The sequence below is a fragment of the Erpetoichthys calabaricus genome, chromosome 9, assembly GCF_900747795.2.
Source record: "Erpetoichthys calabaricus chromosome 9, fErpCal1.3, whole genome shotgun sequence".
Lineage (NCBI taxonomy): Eukaryota > Metazoa > Chordata > Cladistia > Polypteriformes > Polypteridae > Erpetoichthys > Erpetoichthys calabaricus.
In genome coordinates, this window is record NC_041402.2 from 64,688,203 (window position 1) to 64,714,433 (window position 26,231).

Below are 26,231 nucleotides of genomic sequence, written 5' to 3' on the forward strand. Positions count from 1 at the left end.
AACAATTAGTATTTAGGGTTTTTTTATTATTATTATTAGCAATGTGACTTCCTAGAAGGAAATACAAAGTTAACTTTTCTATCATGCATACTGCACTTGAATGTCTTCCGTCATTTTCATCACACCGAGAGTGTTGCAGCGAGTGTTTCCCGTTCTCACCTGCGCAGTTCCTTATTATACAGGAGCATCTTATGAACGTTTGAGTTCACACATTGCTGTGAATTGTAAATTGATACAGAACTTGTGCTGAGTTAAGAATCCCTGTGTGACTGCTGTGCCCCGTTTTTATAAACACATCAGACTTATGAAGAATGGTGCAGCAAATGAGGCTGCACAAAGCACCAGGCGATCACAAGAAATAAAAACATCAATAAAAATAGGAATATGCTGCTTAAAGAGTCATTTTACATTTCATAGTTCAACTATTTAAAATAATACCGAAGGCAGCACTTTGAGCTACATCATTTGTGTGAAAACATGCTATATAAATAAATGTTGTTGTTGTTGTTGAAGGTTATTAAAAGAAGCATCTCATTTTTCTCTTTCGTTGCTTATTGTGTTTTAATATTCTCCATAATCAGTTGGCACAGTGGTTAGTAGAATTCCAGACACTTATGAAGTATGCATGTTCTGCCCATGCCCACTTTGTGCCCTCAAGTCGAGTGGCATCCTGCCCAGGCAAGCGCTAGCAACATAGGCTTGATTGTGGGACCAGTGAAAGAACTATGGTTTATAGATAGATAGATAGATAGATAGATAGATAGATAGATAGATAGATAGATAGATAGATAGATAGATAGATAGATAGATAGATAGATAGATAGATAGATAGATAGATAGATAGATAGATAGATAGATAGATAGATACTTTATTAATCCCAAGGGGAAATTCACAATGTATTTTTCAAATCCAATGATAAAGAAGCTTCCATTTTTATAAACCCAAGCTGAAGGTCATTGCAGTAAAAAAATATATAAGTTCAGTCAAGGCCAGAGTGTGATACTGAAATATATAAGCAAGTTCAAACAATGGATAATGAACTCAATCCTGGAATCTTATGTTTCTGTAGTATCTTTCTTGCCTTGCCAACATGGTGCCTAAAAGCTCCTATGTGTAAGGAGTTTTCTCATTTCACTCTTGTCTGACTAAGACTTCCCTCCACACACCCAACGACATATGTGCTAAATCACAAAGGGGAACATATAAACAACCAAACTTGGGATTTGAACCTAGGATGCTGGATCTATAAGGTGTCAGTGCTGCCCAATGCATCACTGTGCCACCCATATGTGTGTGTGTGTGTGTGTGTGTGAGGTGGTTTGTGAAATACGTGCGTTTGTATAAGAAGCAGTGGTTTCCAGAATAGTTCAGCAAAATGTTTTACTCAAGAAAATTTACAATTAGAATGAGTTTGCGGTAATGCAGAGTACAGCCAGCAGATGGCTGAAGTGAGGCCAATAAAAATCATGGGGGGTCTTATTCAGTGCTAATGGGCAATTTCAATCCATTCAGTATGGTAGAACAGCAACAATAAGAAACCCATCCATTTTCTGTATTTCAGGGTAAAATAAGAAAAACCATACTGAATAAGCGGTTGCATAGTAAAAAAGAAAGTACTCAGAAAGCAGCATGTCATGTAAGCTGATTGTAGAAAATTGTGCTTAAGATGTTAATGTCCAAGTGTGCTATTTGGTTGTGCAGTTCTCCACCTCTTCTGATGCAGACCTAAGTTAAAATACTTTCTAGCATTTTCTGATTTAAGACAAGTCCTTAAAAAGAAGGACAGTCTTGGTGCAGACTGCAAGTACACTTATATCACCCAAGTCACCATCAGAGGGCGCCCAAAGCACATAAATGTTTGCTTCAGGCAGAATTTCAGCATTCAATCCTCGGCTTAACATTACATATTTTACAAAGTATACCTATAAAAACAGGACTGGGAATACAGCCTAACACCGAATATATGAGTGTCTCGAGTGCCAGACAGCTGCACTGGTGCCAAAATGGACTGCTTTTCATGATCATATTAGAAAATAATTCTCTTTCATTTTCAGAAGAGAGAAGCAAGTGCAGGGTGTAAAGAAAGCACCTCTGCAGAATATCATTTTAGTGACCTTAAGGTTATATATAATATAAATATTTAAACATGTCATATCACATCATAAACACAAAGAACAGGCATTTTGTTAATATTGTATACATTGTTTCACAAAGGCGGCATTTTGTGTGCATCCATTCAGCACAAGTGAGTCTTGTATTAGTATTTACGCACATACCCGCTTGGCCAACAAGCAATTTTAACCTTTTCAAAAATTCATACATACTGTGGTGCAACATTTGTTGCCCATCTGATGGCAATGCACCCTGTGGTATTTTCATCTTGTTTCTATTTAACTCTTGGAAGGCTGTAGTTTATATGCATGACATCAGACTGAGACAGGAGTCGCAGACTCTCTTATTTACATATGAATTTATAAATATGGACATAAGAAATGATGACCTCAAGAGGAAGAGAAGCAGCACAAAGTCTGCTTACTGTAAATATATCACTATGAAAGAAAGAAAGAAAGAAAGAAAGAAAGAAAGAAAGAAAGAAAGAAAGAAAGAAAGAAAGAAAGAGAAGTTATGGAACCCTAGAGTGAAGTAAGAAATGTCAGTTTTTTCCAATATATTATCCTTCAATTAATGATCATTTAACTTGAAAATTATTGGCAGTAAAGTGTGTGAATCCTTTGTAGGCATACATGAGCAATACTGGAAAGAGAAATCCTTAACCACACAGAAAAGTGACAAGTCCATAGACAGAGTCCCTTGTGATGGGAAATATAGTGTAAGATGTAATCAAATTATTTTCAGTCCTGAAATCTTAGTTAATGATCAGTAAAATGCAAATATGGACTTTCATCTCTTTCATTTTGAATATCTATATAAAAAAAAAATGATAGACCTGAGCAATGATGCCTCATTACCTCCTCTAGCATTGTTTCCAAATTGTAAACTAGTTTGACATTTAAGATTTTCGAATTTTACCACTTGTATTTGGCAAGGTGTAACATAGCTTTGAAAGACTGACAGAGACCAATCACATACATATTGAGGTATCTGTAAATGATCCATACATTAAATGTACAGTTATTTTTTATTAAAGCTTGCTATTTAGCTTGTAGTACCACCCGGTGGTGATTTTTGAGAATGCTGCCATCCCTGAAAAGTATTATTTTGCAAATTAAATATTGGCAGGTAAAATGTCTGAAAGAAATGAAAGAGGTGTGAGATGCATGAATATTAGGAGAATGCAACAGTATATTATTAAAGATTTCTCTGTAAAGTGCTACAGTAAGTGGGAAGTAGCAGGGTATGTGTTGTGTCATTTGGCCCAGTCACTTTTAATTCTCTGAGTTATGCTAAAAAGCACAGAATAATACCAGAATACTGAACACTATCTACATTATGAATATAAATACAAAATCTATTTTTAACAACAAGGCGTTCTTGCGTGTACCACATTTTTATAGACCTAGCATTAAATGCAAAATATTTGATAATGTCCAAGCAACCACTGGGGAAGCATGGTAATGCTACGGTTTATGATTCTTGCATCTGAATCCTGACCAGGTCACTGTCAGTGTGGGGTGTGCACATTTTCTCCATATCTGTGTGAGTTTTATTCAGGGTATTTCAATTTTCTTCAACATCCCAAAGTCATGTTGGTTAAGCTGATTGACAGCTTTAAACTGGTATGATAAGAGCGCATGAATAAGTGTACTTTATGGTGGACTGGTGCACCCAAAATCCGTATTTCAATTAAGTGGTTCCTGCAAATCAATGGGTGGAAACTCTGTTCAAAAGGAGAGATTCGTTTCATTCTTAGCTTGTTTTTTTCATTATTACTTGGCTCTTTTGTTATTATTTCTGGATTATTACCTAACATTGATTACATTTCCTGGCTCTCTGAGACAGATACACTTACATTAAAATATAGCCTGTGTTTTAAGACACAACTTTGTTTTGCTTTGCCTCTCATCTTGGTCTTTCTTTTATTTATTAAAAGAAAATTCTTTTGCAGCGGGTAATCCTCCTGCCCATCATTATATTGACCAGTTCTTTCTGCAGCAGGCCCACTGCTTGAAGAATCTTGGATCTCTCAATTTTGCTTTGATTATCAAAGAAGTAAGCAAAGCAAAAGATCAGTAGCAGTAGTAGCTACTCTTATCTCACTGATGACTCCTCTCAAGGGCAAAAGAAGACAGGCTCCCTCATAATTTAATGAATTATTTAAGCATTAGGCATAATATTTAAAATCATTTGTTCTGCTAATAAAAGCTATGTTCTTGCTTAGCTAATTAACTAGTTTTACTGTCAAGAATACTTATTTTGTGTGAACACTGCCCTCTTGAGGTTTCCGACAGCAAAATCCTATCCACATGTGCAGTTTAGCAAAAGCCTGTTACAACTAAAGTGACATAGTGTGTATTCATCACATACCTCACTGACACTGAAAGTATCTTTGTCTATGTGGAGACCTCATGTTTTTTCTGTGTTGTCTTGGATATCCTCTGGGTTTGCTGGTTGTCCTGTGTGTGTTAGGTTAGTTGTAGAATCTAAATCTTTTCAGTCTCGTACCTCAGGTTTCCTACATTCACATCCTGGCCCAGTTACTTCCTTTATGGAATTTGCACTTTGTTCCTGTAACTGGTTGCATTTTCGTTCAGTTTTTCCATTTAACATCTAAAAGACAGCATATTGTGTTTATTATACCTCAAGATTTAAGATTTCTTTTACACATTTAGACACACACAACATGCAGTGAAATGTCAACCTGGTTCACTACTCAGATTATGCAAAACAGAGTAAAAAAATGAAAAAGTTTGAAGCCATGTAAGGCACCCTAATTTGGGATGTTCATAAGAAATGTAATTATTGACTTCATGAGGTAGAAGAACATAATAAATAAGAGTTGTGTCAGATATTTAAAATATTAAGACTTGGGCTTCAATTTAAATGTTTAAGTCTAAGTATTGTCGATTGTAATAGAAATTCTTCATTTTTCACCCTCTGACAGAGGTCCATAGAGGACTCAATCTCTAGTAAAAAACCAAAAATAATAAATAGTCTAAAATGATTCCCCACATGTTTATGTTTGAAATATGCCACTTTTCACCTTCTGATATTTGCACTTACAGGGCGAGAACCAACATTAATTGAATAAAAGATCAAAAATGTTATTATATTCATGATCAGCAACCTTGAAATAGCATAAAACGACACTCCTCATGCTTATATTACCTAGCCTTACTTTTTCAAAGATTTGTGAAATGGAGTAACTTCGACCCAAGTATCCCATTGGAATGAACTCCTGGGGTCAGTTAATGTCACATGCACAACTTCAAGTCCTTCTGATCATTTTTGCCAAAGACAACTATTGGTTTTCTTTTTATCATAAGAGTATAGTTTTCTGCATAAAATATGATCCAAAAGTGGCCTAAAATTTAGGGTTAGGGTTAGGGTCTCAGAGGCTAACAATTGAGGAGAATCCCAAAAAACTGAAATGATTTTAAAGCATTCATAAGTAATTCTTTTGAACACAGTGTAGAAACATACAAAAGCAAGCAAGACTGAAGAGAACACCTAAATTTTAAATATGATATGGTTAAATAGAGACAACTTCAATTTTAAATATAAACTAACAATATACAAGGTGTAACACAGAATGGCAAAATGGCATAATTTGTCATTTATTATATAATTAACTGTCCCCTGCAGCTCCACCCACGTAGTAATGAAACAGGACAAATTTTAACGCTAGCTAAGCGGAGGCAAGTTACGCTCCAACATGTGGCCAGAGGTAGACCGACTCGAACAGAGGCTGGTGCATGAGTGAGGATGGCCCAGCCCAGCTTCCCACTCCTGACGTCACTCTTCCCCCTTTCCTTGGCCCACAGCCTCTGTGTTGGACTAGCATGAATAAATCGGTACCGCAAGCGAACTATGATACTTAATGCGATGAGATGAGTTGCAAAATCTACTGGGATGTTCAAGCAAATTATAGAAAAAAACCTGTTAAGTAGTTCACTCATGAAAAGTGGACAGACATACAGACAGAGAGACATTGGATTATATATATATATATACTGTATATATATATATATATATATATATATATATATATATTGTAGCAGATAAGCGTGTTGTCCACCTCTCGAACCCTCAGGTACCACTCTTCGGACCAGGTGAAAGTATAATAATTCTTTATTATAATATTATACTGTAGTGCACCAAGCACTCTCCTCCACACACTCATTAACACAATACTCTCTATTAAACAATACTCCTCCTCTCCCAGACACGTCGCCACCCTACCTCCCAGCTCAGCTCAGTGTTCTGGGCTTCCCAGAGTCCTTTTATATCCCCTGACCCGGAAGTGGCTCCAAGCCAAACCCACAAGTCCGTTTTCCTTCCGGGTCAGGGCAAAGTCCTTTTCTTCATCCCGGGAGCACATCGCTTCTTCCAGTCACGTGACTGGGATGCACTCCCGGGTTATAGGGCACACAAGAGCCCACTAACCCCCCTACAGCGACTCCTGGCGGCCCCCAAGGTATCCAGCAGGGCTGTGTAACGACACTACAAAGTCCATGAGGCCCTGCTGGAACTCGGGGCACGAATATGCTGTCCGGAGGGCTCCTCCTAGCGGCCTGGGGGTGGCGACCGGAGTCCGTAGCCGGTCGTCTGTCACAGTCCCTCCCCCTTAGCGACGACCAGTGGGGCGGAGCGTTGATTCCCGCGAGGGACGTCCTCCTCCAGGAGGACGCGAGATCCGGGCCGTGGTTCTGCTGTCTAGATCCCCCAGCGAACCTTGGGGGAACGGTGTATCTGCAATCCCACCGTTCCCCTGTCCTCCGGGGACAACTCCTCCACACATGGCCCGGTTGCCGGCAGTTGTAGCACCGCCGACGTCCTCCTGGTGGCCTCTCTTCCCGAGACCTGAAGCACCTCGGGAATTCTGTCAGCTCCACCCTGTCCTCCGCCAAGGAGGGGTTAACAGCCGCTTTGCTGCTCTTTGCCCTTGTCTTTTCCCTGTTAGGAGACCCGCATTTCTGTGTGGGGATCTCCTGCTTTCTCTGGGGCTTGTGCACAACGTGAGGCTCTCTATGGAAGAGAGAGAGCCTCTTTGCTGTTTGCACGCCCGTTGTCCTATATAAATTCGGAGGCGGCGTCATTAGTACCGTATCGCTCCGGGTAACAGCACTATTCAGCTGCCCCGGGACGATTGGTGCTTCACCCGCCTCTTCGTTAACCAACGGCAACCCCTTTTCCACGCGGGTCGGGCTTATAATGTCCGCATTAGTCCAGAGCAGCGTCTGATACCGCTGCTCCGGTTCAAACGGACAATTTACCGACCCCTCCGTCATGGTGCCACACTCAACTGTTGGGCACACCGCGCTTTGGCAACCGCAACTTATTAAACGCGGTGCCGATTCACACTGCGTCCCCTTATTATATACGGTACAGAGGGCACCTACCTGCACCGCCGCATTAATCGAGGCCGGGGCTTCACGGCCTAACCGCCGAAGGTATTCCTGTAGTTTTCTCAGCGGCGCTTCGACCGTGGCTCCCAGCTCCTCTAACCGTCTCCTCAGGTCCTCGATCCCCTGAAAGAAACCCAGTACGGGCTCGAGTATCTCTTCGAGATCCCGTATCATATAATCAGTTAATTTATTTGTCTCGGCCGGCAGTAAGGCTACTTCCTTATTTTGGTCATCTGCCGACCGGGAACCAATGAGCACGTCCACTCCTGGCACGTGCTCAGCTGATGAGCGGAAGGGCTCCTGGGATATGGAGTCTTTAGAGGGACGGGTAGCCTCCTGCGGCTGGCTGCGGTCTGCCTTTTTAATATTGCCGGCAGACACTACAGTCACGTCCCGTCCCTCTTTACCTGTGTTAAATGGTGGCGCTGCTTTGCTCGCCGCCCCCTTCCCCTTCAGGGAGCACAGACGCGTTGGGGAATTATTCGCCTCGCCGACGGCTCCCAACTGCTCTTCTTCCTGGTTGCCGGCGCGCGAGGTCATGTGGACATTCTCCGCCAATGGACTCCCTTTCTGCGGACGCCTAGACTGGCTTGCTTTCTTTACTTCGCGGCCATCTTGTCTAGGTGTGAGGCGGGCGCGTTCTTTGTCCGCTTCGTGCAGACAGGCCCCTGCAAAACAGGAAACAAATACTCCCGGCGTTTTGGGCATTGCTCCAGCACATACCTCGGAACGTTGGCGATCACGCTCTAACTCCCTGTAGTAATCTTCAGGAGTTGCCATCCGGCAACGTTCCGACTGCCGTCCTGCTCGGGTTTGCGTGGCCTTAAGCTGCACCCGGTCTTCCTCACTGCCCGTCAGGTAAGTCCACAGCTTCTCCACGGGATCTGGGACCGAAGTCTTCTGGACAACTCCAGCTTTCTTCCCAGTTTTCTTCCCCATACTTGCTTGCTGTAGAGACTGGCTTCCCGCTGCAGCGCTCTTGGTCGCGGGTGGAGTTTTCACCTCCGCGGTTACTAGAGGGACCTTCGTAGGGTTCTCTGCCACAACGAATTTAATATTTAAAGCAGATCCTCTGCCTCCAGACGGCCAGAGAATCCTGCCGACTACGCCAGTGTAGCAGATAAGCGTGTTGTCCACCTCTCGAACCCTCAGGTACCACTCTTCGGACCAGGTGAAAGTATAATAATTCTTTATTATAATATTATACTGTAGTGCACCAAGCACTCTCCTCCACACACTCATTAACACAATACTCTCTATTAAACAATACTCCTCCTCTCCCAGACACGTCGCCACCCTACCTCCCAGCTCAGCTCAGTGTTCTGGGCTTCCCAGAGTCCTTTTATATCCCCTGACCCAGAAGTGGCTCCAAGCCAAACCCACAAGTCCGTTTTCCTTCCGGGTCAGGGCAAAGTCCTTTTCTTCATCCCGGGAGCACATCGCTTCTTCCAGTCACGTGACTGGGATGCACTCCCAGGTTATAGGGCACACAAGAGCCCACTAGCCCCCCTACAGCGACTCCTGGCGGCCCCCAAGGTATCCAGCAGGGCTGTGTAACGACACTACAAAGTCCATGAGGCCCTGCTGGAACTCGGGGCACGAATATGCTGTCCGGAGGGCTCCTCCTAGCGGCCTGGGGGTGGTGACCGGAGTCCGTAGCCGGTCATCTGTCACAATATATATATATATATATATATATATATATATATATATATATATATATATATAAGGCCAATAGAGGCCAATATAGAATTGGTATAATATGTATACATAGAACCGTTGGGCAAAGCGAAAACAAAAAAATGTCAAATATGAATCAGTAATGTCATAAAATGAGGCCATTGTGTAGGTAATGTCCAAAAGATGTCCTGAATGAGAAGCCGTATGGCCTGAGGATATGAGCTCCTCCTGAGCCTCTCTGTTGAGGCCGTAAGACTGCAGCACCTTTTGTTCGATTTCTACAAGCAGAGTAGTCCATTAATGGAGTGGGGAGAGTCCTTGATGATTTGGGGTGCTCTTGCCTTACACTGGTGGGTGTAAATGATCTGCAGTGAGGGGAGAGCATATCTTATGATACACTCTGCTGTTTGTACCACCTTCTGCAGGGCTTTGCAGTTTTAAGCAGAGGAGATGCTAACCAGGATGTGATATTCAGTGTTAAGATGCTTTGCACAGTGCCTGTGTAGAAAGTTTTTAGGATTGCTGGAGAGATACTACATTTTCCCATTTGCTTTAGATGACATAGACACTTCCTTGCCTTTTTGACCTGAGATTGAATATTCTGAGTCCATGTCAGGTCCACAGAGATATGAAGCTGCTCACACTTTCCACTGTAGTTCCTTTGATATGGACTGGTGCGAAGGCCTGCTGCTGCTTCCTGCTGAAATCCACAACCAGCTTCTTAGTTTTGCTGACATTCAGTTAAAGACAGTTTGCCAGGTTCTCCACCTCATCCAGATAAGCCATCTCATCATTGTTAGACATGTGACCTATTACCAACTGCGTCATCAGCAAACTTCACAATGCAGTTGGCGTTATGTGTGGCCACATAGGTGTAAATCAGGGAGTGAATATACTACTTTGGACAAACGCCCCATCTAGAGCTGGTTCTGCTCTTGGACCTAATGCTGGTGGGACAGGTATGATCAAAACCTGATACCAAATTGGAGTATGTAAATTCTGCAAATAAATGGCTGGATAGACCGCTTTAGTGATTCATGCATCTGTTGTTCCTAGGGACTTAGTAGCCCTGCTGAGTTGTTTTGCTGAGTGAACTATGTTGTCTTGTCAATCAGATTTTTTGCAAAGATAAAACTTAGCAAAGTAGGAAGTAATCAGACAAATTCTAGTAATTTTACATTCATGAGAGTGGAAGAAAACATCTTTGATCATGTTGCAGCACTATCAACTGAACAATTCAGCTATATGGGTAAAGTACAGACTAGTACTGGATTTGTCAGCCAAATATCTTTTTTTTAATTCAAATTGCAAAATAAACTCAAAATGAGAAGTAAAGGGTATTGAGAATTCATCATTTAGTGCTATGTAGACTAGAAAGCTGATAAAAAGTGAAAGAATTCCTGCACTTCAGCTTCACTGGACTGTGTGTCACTCTCAGGTCATAATTAATGCCATTTTGGCAGTCCTTCATGGCTATGTACCCAAGATACTGGGAAGGGTGTAGCTAACAGTGTATTGGAGGAGGTAGCTTGACCAAGTCCTTACTCTTTGGCCAACATCTCCAATCCCTTCCTACCTCCACCCAGCTAACAAGCTTATTTGTTGCATTAAGCATTTGGTCAACTCTCTTACCTGCTAAAGCAATGTCCACTGAGTCACAAGGCATTGTTTTTTTTTCGCTATAGGTTATGACTACTTTTTGTCATTTCTTATGGAAAAATAGAAAGATATATAGATATTAAATAATTACAAATATGAATGACACCATTCAATAGATAGATAGATCACACTTCTGTTGAATAATTAATTGACTGAAAGTACTTAGTGTGTCACAGAGAGGATGTGCGGCAACTTTTTATTTTCATTCTCTCCTCCTCCACTACTTCCCTGGGGACCAGAGTGTAACCCATAACTGAGCCTACCTTCTTAATCAGTTTGTTGATTCAGTGGGCCTGTCATGAAGTGATGTCACCAGCCCACCACACTGCGGTTTAGAAAATCGCACTGGCCATCACAGAGTTATAGGACGTGTAAAGGATGTCACTGCCCAAGGATAGATAGATAGATAGATAGATAGATAGATAGATAGATAGATAGATAGATAGATAGATAGATAGATAGATAGATAGATAGATAGATAGATAGATAGATAGATAGATAGATAGATAGATAGATAGATAGATAGACAGACAGACAGACAGACAGACAGACAGACAGACAGATAGATAGATAGATAGATAGATAGATAGATAGATAGATAGATAGATAGATAGATAGATAGATGATCTTTACACATATCCACTGTTGTGCTCAGCATTGAAAATGATGCCATGGCTTTAATTTAAATTACCATATATAAGGCACATGCGCAGATATGAGTGTATTTGTTTTGGCTGGATTTCTCTAAAAATTGTCTTAAAACAGTACATCATTTTAACAAAGTGAATTGTATGTTTGTATTAGAAAATTAATTTAATAGACTTTAAGATGAGCAAATTAGAATTCTATGTTCTGTTTTTTTACAGTAGCATTTTGTTGGTTAAATGTTTTTGTTTTATTTTAGAGAGTGAGAAACTAACATAGGTAGATATATTAAGGGATTCTGTGAATAAGATTCATACTTATCTAAGTCTTTATTCATAATAAAAGGTTGTCATTGTGACAGTGACTAGTACTTTTGGCTTAAAGTTCGAGAGACCTGTATCTGAGTCCTTGTGGATCAATGTATGGAGATGGCGTGTTAAGTGTTTGACTTTCCTCCTGAATCTGACAGACATTCAGAATGGTGACTCTAAATCAGTATGAGTGATTATGTATGTGTGCCAAAATAAACCAACATCTTACCCCAAATAGGTAATACACTACATTATGGCTAGATAAAACATTCATGTGCTCCACAACTCTGAAATGGAATAAGCTTGTTCATAAAATGGCTAATTGGAACATTTCACTTGTCTAATTATCTTTAGTTCTGCTCGTGTTTAATTGAACAAATAGAAGGTTGGTGTAACTGTGCTGTTGTACTTCTCAAACTGTTTGTGGCATCTTTCACTGTAATGTTCATTTTAACTTAGCTTTATGCAATAGACTTCTTGACATTCCTTCTTCTCCTTTCAATTATTTTTGTTTCTGAAATGTGTTTCACTACTCTAGAATTGGGCTGTTATTTTCCAGAGCTAACAGATTACTTGAGTGCTGTTTAAAACTTTAATTCATGATTTTTAATGAATATTTAATGTTGTTCTGAAAGTTGTTAATGATAGATAGATAGATAGATAGATAGATAGATAGATAGATAGATAGATAGATAGATAGATAGATAGATAGATAGATAGATAGATAGATAGATAGATAGATAGATAGATAGATAGATAGATAGATAGATAGATAGATAGATAGATAGATAGATAGATAGATAGATAGACAGATAGATAGATAGATCCTATCCCTTTCTGAGAAGTAAGGCATGACCAAACCTGAATGACATGTCTGTACATCACAGGACACACTCACACACACTGGGCCAATTCAGAGATGCTAATTGACTTAACACATATTTTAGGGCAATAGATGTAGAACAAAATGAGCCAATCAGGGAGGATAAATAAACTCCTCTAAGACAGTGACTGAGTTAGAAACCAAACCCAGGTCTCTGGAATTGGGGTCAACTATTCCACTCCATGTCATCCTAGAAATAAGATTATAATATTAACAGAAACATAGAACAACCAGAAGAGAAGAATAACAAAAGAGTGTTATGTTTTCTAGACTCTAGCTTATTTCTTATTCCAAGGATTTTGCTATAATCCGTAGTGTGTATTCATTACAGTACAGTGCAGCACTAATTCTTGCTATGACGTATTATCTATATTTTGTGTGATCTCTCTTTCTTTAATAGATCAGTGCCCTTGATATAAAGCATATTTAAAATTACCCTAATGAATGAAAAACACGGTGAAATATGTTGACAGACTGGCCAAACCCTTAAACATTTTACAATAGTCAAGAAATAGCTCTTTTTGTTTTGTTAAGTTTTTTGTAAAGCCTTGATAATTGCAAAATACGGTAAAAGCTGTAACTTCACAATGTTTGCATGATTCACCTGCTAGATATGTTACATGATAAGAAACATTAGGTTTAATCTCCATTTCTTTTTTAAACTATAGTTCATCCATGGTTAAGAGAGGAGGAACTGCCTAGAGATCAGCCTCAAGAATGTAACATAGATGTTCTGAAAGAAAATTAAGAGGATTGACTTAAGAAGTACCGCAGTATTGAGAAATGGAAGAAAAGTAGCATCTTGGAACATGATGTTCATCTCGAGGAATCTCCTCTTGTGATGGAATGAACTGTTTTTGTTTTTTGTTTTTTTTGAGAAAGCAAAAGAAAAATAATCAGACACTTCATCCTTCATGGCTGAATGTGATAGCGATACAGCAAGAGACTGTAATCAATGCTTAAAGCTGCAGTGTCCCAGTCTTGTGCGCAGCTCCACTGAAAGTTCATTATCTTCCTTCATTAGGATGCTGATGTTCAGTCAGTAGCTCTTAGAGGAGTTTGGCAACCTGGACAGGTTTGGTTTTATTTAAGCACGCCGTGAAGCAGCATTTTTACCAAATTGAAGCATGTTCCCATACAGTAAACTTTCTATAAAAAATGTGGTGATCAATTTGGCTGTTTCTTGTCATTTCCATTTCCTCACAATAAAATCGCTGCAAGCAAATTACTGATAGTGCTGGCTGTCTAGGCACTATATAAGTAAGACTTATTTTGTCATTTTGTATTCCTGTTGCCTAACTCCAGCTGGAGTTAAGACCCACGCGCATAAACAATCACAGTTAAACAGAAGACTTAGTTTTCTAATACTTTGCATATTCACTCTAAAGCTGCTTCCATAGACATGAATGTATCCAGACGGTTTTGGTTGCCTCTCTATTCATATATTTTGTTTTCTTAAGAGTCTTTAAAGACAGTTTCTCTCACAAATACTTTTTTCTGAACACTTTTGTAATATGCATAAAATCCAAATTTCTTTAGACACTCAACAGATAGTATATAGCATGAGCATATGAACAAGCTCAGAATAGTTTACAATGGGTAAAGGACACTGCAGCTTTAAAATGTTAAGCTTGTTGTTCTGCCAGTTTTGGAAAATGTTGGCTATTGCACAAAATTTGGATAATCATCCTTATTAAAATTGACATATATAAAAAAAATAAATGAAACTCATCCATATGCATATAGTGAGAGCCAAGAAAAGGCAACTGAAATATCTCAAAAAAAGGCACCCACACTTTTGATCGGTTCTTGCTAATTCATTTAACAGTGCTCCTAGGCTAAGGACTGACTTTCTCAGTGACAGAGAAAGATTGATGTTGATTTAATTCTGGTACAACTTTTTTTCCTTTGTTTTATGAAAATTAGTAAAAAAAAAAAAAATCACCATGGTGTCTTCTTTGATATTTTGGTCACCTTGTCAACGGGTTGTTTTGAAAATGTCATCTTTATTGAATAGGCATGGCCTTTTGTGTGTCATCATTCTTTGTTTTGTCGCTTTCTCCTTTTGTATTACGATTCAAGTCACTTAGTATAATTTGTGATTTAGACTTTTCACAGACATATATGAGAATGCTGTCTCCCAATGCCATTATTTTGCAGCCCTTTACCATATACAGTATGGATTTTTAGATTTCCTAACTTTTTAAACTCAATAATAGGAACGATATATAAAGCAAAGGTTATTCATTTTATACATTTTTGTGTAAATTGTATCTAGGTTATTTTATAGAAAACTCATATGTTATATGACTATTAATTTATTAATTAACAGTTGCTACTCCGTTGTAAAAGCAGATTCCATCCGGTAGTTTTAAAAGCTGCTTATCGTGTTAAAGTCTTTTTAGGTTTGCACACTTCTCCAGTTGTCTCTTATTTATATGCTGTTTATCAGACATTTATTACCTATAGTCAAACACTGACACAAAAGTCGCAATAAATATAAGAAAACCCTCACTCTAGACATGTGCCTTGGCCTTAAACTACAAAAATGCATGGGCCTTCTGTCCGAGAGTCAGAGTACTAAGATGAACAAGCAGAGAGTTTGCCACCATTCCACAGCCACCTCCAGTTCTATCTGCCATCATCTTCAATTTCCAAAGAATCAGCGGAAATTCAAAATCAGACGACATATCTAAAGGTATTTCAAACTAATGTGTATAGTGTTTGTACAATGTTCAGCTTATATTTGTCTATATATACCTAAATATTTGCTTTAATCATCCTTGCAGCGTTCATTGTCATCGCATGCCCTGGAGCTATAACTGTTAAAGCTAAAGCAATATGAGCACAATACATTGTCTAAAATTGTAAGATTGCTGTTTATGTGCAAGTTTTAACCCCAAGGCCAGGTCAAGTGTAGCTATTGCAGATCCAGAAGACCTCATCTTAAGTCTGTAACACTTTCCCCATTTTATCTTCAAGATAGGTATATATTTTATCATGGAAGGGTCCTAGGGTGACCCCTGTTGTCACTTTCAGACTGTTTCTTACATAGACTTGAACAGAATGTCCTAAATCCCCTCATACATTTACATTCAACAGCCTGTCACAAAGATGCAGCAGTAATCTGCATTTCCCATTATGATCACTATCAGGATTAGCTGCTACTATAGCTGAATACTTCCTACCTTTTCTTATATGTATGCCCACAGATGACAAGATAGAATACCCAAACAAGCAGGAGATAAAGTTAACGTTTTTCTTCATGCATTATAGAATAATATTCTCTAACTTAAATCTCCTAATGTGCCTGAAAAGAAGCAAAGTTAATTGAGTGTGACGAATTACCAATACAACTTGGATAGACAGCTACTCTTCTTCCTAGGAGTCTAAGCACCCAGTTTGCCTAGATCGTCAGGCCGCTACTTGTAGTAAGCGGATTAGTTTCTGATTTGGTATGGTCACTGGATGAAATGATGGCGAGAGAGAGAACTTGAGCTTCTATGTTACTGAATTAATACCACGCTTGTGCTTTCCTGATGCATCACATATGGGACGTTGTAGAGTTGGATCCAGCTACCCTCTCATATTCAGGCCTTGTGCCCGTTGACTAATCCCTGGCTAGGCACGGCTTATGTCTTTAAATCTTCTACCAACTCACTGTTAGCAGCTGATCTGCATAAGTAACCTGTGCCGAAGGTGAGTCCAGTAAAGATATTTTTACATGAGGATGGATCTTTGCTTGTCTGCCTCCAAAATGCTTTCTCTGAATACAACAGCTTTGCAGACCTGGTGGCCTAGACAATGATCTCCATTATCGCTGTTATGGGGTCTGATGTGTAGAAGTGTTTTTGGGACATGGACTACAGTGCAAGACATTTCACTAGAACATGTTCTCAGTTTTAAATTTCGAGTCATGTACTTTTTCATTAACTTGTTTTGTCTCGGCCATTACTGATCCCATCAGCTTACCTCAAAATGGAGCTTAGCTTCCTAGTAATAACTTCAGAATCCAATGAAAGTGAAAAGGAACAAATAAACTACAAAATAACAAAGTGCAATATTCTTATTGGTTAATTGAAATCTTTTAGTCACAAACGTTAGTGTACAATCCAGCTTCCACACTGTGCCATAGCATCTCTGCCGAAGCAGTTGCTTTTTTCATGACTTTCACTTAAAATTATTAAGCCTTACTTCCTATAAGCTGTACACTTATTTAATGGCTTAAGGACTGAATTAGTGGTAGCAACATCTGGGCCAAGCAACATACTGTGGAGCAAATCTAAATATACTGACAGCAAATACCACCCCACTGGCAGCACAACCAGCTCAATCCAGATACCCCAGAATTTTGTTCTGTTCTGCATGAGAATGGCAAATCAGAAACTTACCTTGGTTTGATTCTCATTTAAACACAAAGAAATGACACCTGTCTTAGTTTGTTAAAATTGATGAAACTGTCAAATTTACATTATCTTTATATATTACAGATTTGGCAGGTGGAGGATAGTGCATGTGCCTTATTGATCCAGCATCCTGGGTTTAAGTCCAGTGTCTGCTCATTGTCTGTGTGGAGTTTGCATGTTCTCCCCAAGTCTCCATGGGTGCTTTTCTTCAGAAACTGAGATTTGTCTCCCACCTTTCCAAACACGATGATTCTAAAGTCATATCTGTATGTGTTTGGGTTTTAATGCCTCAAAAAGTGCAGTTAGCTGTCTTCATCTGAGCCAGGGTTGCATTAATCAGGCATGGGCAGTGTAGCCGAGCTCTTGAGACATGTGGTCAGTTGCACAGTATCTGGTTGTAAATGTGCCAGCAGTCCATGAAAGCTGAAAGGTTTGCAGTCTGCAAGCTCATCTGATGAACAAAATAGTGAATCCACTAAATAATACTTCATTGTTTTATTCCAGTATTGTGCTTTTGTGTTTCATTTTGCTTACATAAATGGCAACTGACAGCTTTTCAGTAGCTAAAGCAAATGTTTTTTTTTTCTCAAGCGTATTTAGTTGTGTTTTAATTACAACTAATGAAAACACCATTGATTTGCTTCTAAACCACTGCTTTACTTCTGCGTAAACCAACATTGCTAATTTTCCTAGCTGATTACTCACTGATTAAGATTTCAGACTTTTTTAGCTTCCATTGTCATTTTTCTATCCATATGCAATTCCTTTATGATTTATTATCCCATGGGTGCTCAGTCAATGCAGTAGCACTTAGATTCAGACTTCGTTCAATGATTATTCTGCAATGTGTCACTTTCAGATGAAGTGCATGGCCATGTGTAAAACATAGACTTTCCTCGAGTTTAAAAGTTGCTCTTGGTTTGCAGACATTTTCTGGTAAAAAAAAAAAATGTGTTTCTTTGAGCAGGCACCATAACTCCTGATTTGCCATTTTTGTCCAAAATGTGGCTGCGTCACTCATCAGACTGATCCATAACACTGTACACATGTCATGGGGACATTGGACTGCTTAACCACATCTCAGAACCCACTGTGGGAAATGGCTACTTGTACATATCCCTGAAAATGAATACTGCACATTACTGACACCATTATAGTCAAGCAGCAACAAGACGTCAATAGAAAAGGCATAATAAAATATGAACTTGATTCAAATCACTCTGAAAGCAATTCAAATAAAACCCTTATACATTTAAAAAATATAATGCATTACAATAACCAGAAAGTAGGATTTCAACGTCATATAGCAGATTTGCTGTGAATTTGTGCGTAAAGAGTAGCAGATCTTTTTTGTTATTTCCATGCTTATGTTACAGACCATAATAGTTTGCCTTTTATACCTTCAAAGAGAATGGCTATATTAATAACACATAATCTTTAAAGATCAACAGCTCTCATCCTCCATTATCAAAAGCACCATGAGTTCAGGGTTGTAGGACCATAGGCTCTCCTGACAGTACTTAATACAGAGCAAAAAGCAACCCTGAAAAGGACACATAAATAACAAGACCCTTAAACCCTATTCAGAGGGGATTAGTTTTACACCTGTGCTTGAAGTCGGCTGGCATTTCCCCGTTTGATGTATATTGACTGGTGAGTATCATAATTTCGGACCACGTTAGCAACTCTTACTTATAACAACAATACGCCCATTTGCTCTTCCAAGGAGAAGAGCTCTCCCGCTTTTTGATATAAATTGTGCATATCACTGCACTTTTGGATCCCTGAGGGGATAACCTACCCCACCATTATTCACCGCACATAAAAAGGAGAACTGGCAGTTTTTTTCCCACTTCACTGGGACAAATTATTATTACCAGAGGACTAATATTACAGAGGTCGTTTAGTAATAATTACTGTACTCCACCTCCTGGTGTAGACTGATCCCATTGGAATAGAGCCTAATATGCACAGTAAGTTCTAAAGTTATAATGTTCTATATGATATATAAGTAAGTAACAGAATCTGTTTAACAACTAACACCATATTATTTGATAAAGCAGGAGATCTGTTTGATATCAAAATTTATTTGAATCAATCCCACATAAATTACTTAGTAGGTGCAAAATAATAAGTTTCGTAGAGTTATGATGTTGGATTTGATAACCGAAAGGGAGGGTCATGCACAACAAGTGCAAGTAGGACTATAAAGATGTTTGAATGACATCCATCCATCCATTTTCCAACTCGCTGAATCCGAACACAGGGTCACGGGGGTCTGCTGGAGCCAATCCCAGCCAACACAGGGCACAAGGTAGGAACCAATCCCGGGCAGGGTGCCAACCCACCGCAGGACACACACAAACACACCCACACACCAAGCACACACTAGGGCCAATTTAGAATCGCCAATCCACCTAACCTGCATGTCTTTGGACTGTGGGAGGAAACCGGAGCGCCCGGAGGAAACCCACGCAGACACGGGGAGAACATGCAAACACCACACAGGGAGGACCCAGGAAGCGAACCCAGGTCTCCCAACTGCAAGGCAGCGGCGCTACCCACTGCGCCACCGTGCCGCCCTGTTTGAATGACAACTGATAATAATTCCACTTAGATTATTATCAGCTGTCTGCAAACACATATATTTTGCGATTGACTATTAAAATAAATCGGGAGTGGTCTCCCCTAGACTTTCTCGTATACTCAGATATAGGAAGGAATAATTGAGGAGTAAACAGCAAGGCAATACTTATATTTTTATATTATGTACATTAAAGAACCATCAACAACAAATCAAATCAAATTAATAATATATTGAACAATTATTATAAAAGTAAAGTTGAATAAATCAGACTCTGTAGCTGCATGAATAAAGGGTAAAGTACCACTTCCGGTTAGCGTAAATAGCCCAAAAGATGATAGAAATCTATGTTTTGTGCTTAATACTTGTATGCAAAATTTGGTTGATCTAACTGAAAGCGTACTCAAGTCATCGTGTGTACATACATACACACACACAGGCAGACAGACAGAGACACAGACATAATTCCAAAAATGGTATTTTTGAACTCAGGGAGGTCTAAAACATCGAGATTCATTGAAATGGAATTTTTGGAGGATTCCAGTACTTTCCCCATACTTCGTGTACGAGAAAGTTAGGTAGGTGTAAAACATCGAGATTCATGAAAATCTCAACATCAAATATTTGGACGATTACAATTCTTTTCATATACTTCATGTATGAGAAAGTAATGAAGCATTACGTAGTGGCAATTACAAAAATATTTTGCCGTACTTTTATGTTCAGAGCATGAAGCCTATGGGTGTACACATCATGACAATCATACCGTTTGAAATGAATGCACATAAACATTTGTTTCACTCTCTAAATATCTCTTCCTAAAAAGGACAGTCTAGCGGATCTAGCATCCTAAGTATGAATTCTGAGGCGAGTAGCTGTCTCTGTGAAGTTTGCCCATTTTCCCTGGTACTTTCGTCTCCTACTATCTTCCCAAACACGTGCCAGAACTGGCAAGATGTGAATGTGTGCCCTGTGATAGACTGGTGCTTTGTCTAGGGCGTTTGTCTGCCCGGTGTGGGATAATAGTGCTTTGAGTACTGAGAAAAGCGCTATATAAATGTAATGAATTATTATTTATTATTAAGCTCTGTGCTCCTATGATACCAAACTGAACTAAGTGGGTTAGAGTATGTTGTGTTATATACGTCCTAAATCTTCAAATACACTCAACAGTTACCCATTGGCCTATTCCCCTGAGACCGATGAACACCAATTATTCACTTCAGTTAAATGAGAAAAGTGGTCCGCACGAGTGCATTATGATAGCGTCCTTCATTTCTCAGCAGGCAAAATTTTCCAGTTGCATTTGATAATTTTCATACAAGAATCAACCTCCAGCTTTTGCGGATTCCAGCAAAAACACAAGATAACTATACGCCACATACTGTAAGCTATAACTATACGCTGCATACTGTATAGATTGAATTACACATTATTTCCATTAGGGTTCCCTTTTTTCCATATTTTTACCCTGGAAGTTTGAGCTGCTAACCTTCTCAGAGAGTGCAAATCACTAAGGATTGCTGAACAATCAATGATTTGAACATGACATACCGTTCATTAAATGTGGATCTCATGTCTAGCTGTGCTTGGACCAAAAGCCCATTAGCTGCCATTTTTTGAGGCATCTTAATATTTGATTTGACCGTGACATAGTCTCTGTTTAGCTACAGCTATACACACAAACATTACTTAAATTATAAAGCAGAAATGAGAGGCTACTAGAGTTAGAAACATAAAAAGAAATCAAATCAATTAAGAGTGAGCACTTCAACACTCTAAACGAGTTTTATATTTCAAAGAAACATTTTGGAGAATGATTGCATGATTACTTCACAGCAGAATGCTTATTCCCAAAGGCTCCAGAGTGGAAAATGAACCTGAAGGGTGTATTTTTTTTCTTGGCTTTCATCTAGCTGAGCATATATATATATATATATATATATATATATATATATATATATATATATATATATATATATGTGGTAGCTCCACTTCTAAGACTGGGGAACAAATAGTATTTTTTTTTGCAATTTTCAGTAGAGGCATTGTTTGTTATTCCACTTACAAGGTAGCACAAGAATCTAATTCCAATTAGCAATGTACCTGCAGTTTGTAGCACTTCCTTTCAAAGTAGTCTGCAGCACAAATTTCAACACTCTGCTTATTTCACGGAAGAAAGAAGCTTAAAGAGGGACACAAAGTGCTAACTGTTGAGTATTGTAATGTTCATTGTTTGTTGATAAGTAGAACTGTAAATGTTCAACAAGCTGGATGTCAAAACAATGTGTATGTGATGAGTACAATTCTTATATGACAGCCGTATACTTGAGTCCTCAAAACATTATTAACAGTGGAAATATAGAATATAAAAACTCAGTGGATCTTTTTATTTAACTCTGCTTGCTAAAGTCAGTGAATCAAGGTTCATGGCTGCAAAAAGGACATTTCTGTGTGCTAATGTAAAAGTCCTTAACTAATCTGTATACTAATATGATGCATACAAACTCCAGAGATTTTAATATTCTATATTAAATCCAGAAATCCAAACTTAAAAGAAAGGTTTTGTTTTTTTGGTATTTGTACTGCCTGTTAAATCAACTGCATTAATATTTTTTAATGCATTGTATTAACGCATTATTGTCCAGTAGACGAGGGTTTGACCCCTCGATGAGTAGTTTGCCATATGATGAACTCATTGTGTGCCCAGTTCAGAAATGTTCTGTTTGTATATTTATAAGGCATTGTCCAATATTGATTTGTTACCTGTAGATTTCTGTGTGAACCTGGCTCTTTTAGACTTCAGCAAACTAAATTTAAACATTCCAATATTAACTTGCTCATATTTATTTGGTTAAACTGTATAATATGTGGCGGTATTTAAAATGTTATTAAATATGACAAAAAAACGATGACTTGTGTCGTTGTGTGTTTGTTTCCTTCCCTGTGCCTCTAAAGCTGAGGTCATGGTCCCTTCCCCTAAAATAAGAGAGCGTCTCTCTGGAACTGCAAGTGGAGCAGCTGCCCCAAGTGATGGAGGGTTCAGTTCACAAGGGAGATCAGAGCGTGTTGAGAAACTGACCTGAGTATTGACAAGTAGCAGAACTACTGCAGCCATCATAACATGCCACGATGTTAAAATGAGAGCTAACTTCTCAGAATATGCCTGCGGTTTACCACTGACTGTAACTGCAATATCTTTACCTGTGATCAGAAGCTTTGGATAGTAAATGAAAAAAATTTGATTGTGGTTACATCCTTTCAAAATGAAGCTCATTCTGTATGACCTCTGAGCATGTGAGAACAAGTGAAGAATTCACCTTTCTATGAGGAGTACTGGAAGGGCTCTACCAAAAAAATGACACATTTTATGTTTTACTAACCTAAGGCAATCTGTAGTGATAACAGAAATAATAAAGTTATGAAATACTGTAATATGCATCTATAGTAACCAATGCAACAGCAAATAATATCAAAAAACGTCCATGAAAAAATGTCACATTACTTGTATCATATTAGCCACATCATCCAGTCATATGCTCATAACAACCCAAAATATTGTTAAATATGCCACTTCTGGAAAACACTCTCACAAGCAAAACTGAAGCATGATAAAACATGAATGAGCATTTGTATTGTTGACTCGCCTGCCATTGTGACATTTACTGTAAATTCATTGCAGGTAAACCACCATTGGAGTGCCTTAGAATTATTTACAGGCAGTCTGTGAAACTGCACGGATGAATAGACCTTCTGCTTTTTGTAGCATCTCACAAAAAGATGCTACAAAAAGGAAAACAAGGCATTATTTTCCTAATAATGTTTTTTACTAAATTTTCTTTAACTTTTAATCTTCAGTTTCATATGTGTCTGTAGTGATGTGAAATCTCAAAACAAAGCAAAATGGGAGTGCGGCCACCTGAAAGGGCCAGAAAAGCAGGGCAACAACCTGACCAGCCTTTCTGAGGAGACTCATTCCACATCCAGCTTGTCTCACCACTGCTAGCTACAGGCTTCTAGCTTGGCAGGTCCCAACCAAAGGAAGCAGGGAAAATAATTAGAAGAGTCTCAAAACATAGCAAAAAGCCCCACAAGGAGGAAGATGACTGTAAACCCCCAGCTTATGCAGAAAAAGGAAAACAAATAATTGCTATAAGTAAAGGATTTATTAAAACAACATAGAAGAATAAGACCAAAAGATTAAAAATAGGCACAAGGAGCTGCACGGCAAACAAGTCCAAAAGAACAATCCAAAAGAGACAACCTGGAGCAGAAACAAATAATCAAGAAAGCCTGAAAATCCAAAGAAAATAGTAATACTCACAAACCCCGTCACAGACGTATTATCTTCTAACCCTGAGGCTTCTCTTCTCTGACTTAAATAGCTAGAGGGAGGGCTCAGCAGTGGGGACATCTGGGTAACCTGACCTTCAGGGGCTACACCCACTTAGATTAAAAACAAAGGCAAACTTAAGGAAAGAGCACACGACTAACCAAATCTAAACTAAATCGACAGAAATAGCATAAAACATGAAAAATAGAAGTGAAAAATGCAAATAAAATACACTTATATACAAATTATTACATAGAAATATACATCTTAGTTCATACTTTTTGTTGATACCATGTGTAAGAGCCATTTGCTAGTTATTTAAGTTATAATAAATGTCTGCCTATATATTAGTACATAGTCTATGGGAGGTTCTTACAATCAGAACAAGTTGAATTGAATTGGTTTATTCTAAATACTTCTTGCCCCTCTGACTATGGATTAGTCTCAGTTAGTGACCTGCCTTGCTGTGTGTAAGGCATGGAGGGCACACAGTTTTAAACCGTGCCTTAATGTGCCTGATAGTATGAAATACAACGTGCTCTATTGAATGTGCAGTGCCGTATGTTTACAGCGTACTGAAGGCGAAGTAAAGCATCTTTAAGTATAGAAACTACTGAGGATTGACAAAAAAAGCTAAGTTTCTTCCCATTTTTTTGCCTTTTATTCTACGTGTGTAACAACATTTTCTTTATTCTTGTGTGGACTGTTTGCCTTGAATTTTCAGTAAACCTTTTAAAACGAAATTTTGGACTGAGAGCTTTCTTTCGGTACACGTTTGACCCATGCTTGATCTCGACTCATTCACCAGCAGCTACACCATAAGCTGTTACCGGGTTGGACTCCTGACCAATGAATGAGGTGAGGAGACGGGTCTTCAGTTGAAATGCTCAGTCGAGTTTACAAATCTTCCATTTTCATTCATGGTAGCATTTTTCAGAAGCGGTTTACTTAACAAAGTTTTTTGCACAAATACATATGTTTGGGTTGTTGTAAGTATTCAACTGGAGGAATTGACGCAACACAAGTAACGTAACATGTTCGCATGGACTTTTTGTATTTGCTGTTGCCCAGCAATGGTTATCATTGACTGCTATTATATCAGAAACTCTGTATAATTTTTTTTCTAGACCATCACTACAAGCTACATGAAGTAAGTAACATAAAAAATCTGTGTTTGGGTGGAGTATTCCTTTAAGACCCAGGCCATGATGGAGGTATTATATCTTCAGAATGCTCAAGGATTAGCAGGAAGCAGTGGCTAAGAAACCGAACGTTGAGTCTATCCTGTTACTGAGCCTGCAACCATGAATATATTTTAGGCTTTTTGAGGCCAAAACAACCAAGACGGAGGAAAGACATACTTATAAAGAACTTTCCGCAATGGTTTAATATTTCTTTTCCCAGACAGCTTTCCTTCAAGGGTGTCCAAAAGCATTTTCTGGCCAGAGTTGGGAACTGGACCCCTCCAGGTTAAAAACAAAAAGTTGCTTATCATTCCTGGTCCCTTTTATTTATTACACCCAAACTGTCTGGGTTGCCAGCTGTTCCACTCTTTTCTGTCTGAAAAGGTAACTGCAGGTAGGTCTTCTTCAACTAGACCATTCCTGACCGACACCATAACACATGCTTTTTAGGTAATTTGGGTACAAGTAACTTAGAGGAAGTGGTTTGAATGTCTCTTCCAGGTCCCTGACGCAGACAGGCTTTGTAATGACTTTCAGTTACTCCCACCAAGGGAGACCCCATGGCATTAAAATCCCATATTCTTCTCTGGTGTTATGCTTCATATTCCTTCATGAACAGGAGCATCAAGCAGTGACAATACCATAGTGTCATTAATTGCCACTGTCTAGAACCGTGTAAGAATTGTTCAAACGTATATCTACAAAGACACAAACACAATAAAAAGAAGAAGCCTGTATGGAACATCAGGGATAAGATTAGAAGGAGAAACGCCATCTCAACCCGGGTGGTTCGCCGCGTGGTGGGTCAGCTTCACCCACACCATGCCATCTTTAGATGGCACTGTACAGTGTTTACCAGGCAGTGTAGACCACTCCATTAAGGTCTAAATTGCAGTAAAGTATGTACGAAGAGGATGCTGTCATTGGCTCGTTTCTTCATAATGTAGAGTTTGCTTTATTCGTCTTTGGTATTTAATGAAAGGGTGTATAAAACCAAATTAAAAAAGGGTATTGGGTCA

General features: G+C 39.0%; 1 protein-coding gene across 6 annotated transcripts in view; it reads left to right on the forward strand.

Moving 5' to 3' along the window:
- The window catches only part of znf536 (zinc finger protein 536), a 496,696-nt gene that overhangs the window by 415,504 nt on the left and 54,961 nt on the right, over positions 1-26,231 (forward strand). The window contains exon 7 of one of the 6 annotated variants that reach the window (XM_051932183.1): positions 13,374-14,406. The exons of the other annotated variants lie outside the window; for them this stretch is intronic. Within the exon in view, the coding sequence (XP_051788143.1) occupies positions 13,374-13,453 (80 nt within the window). The 3' untranslated portion in view covers positions 13,454-14,406. Of the gene's footprint in view, positions 1-13,373; positions 14,407-26,231 lie in introns of those variants that run through there. 6 annotated transcript variants of the gene reach the window in all.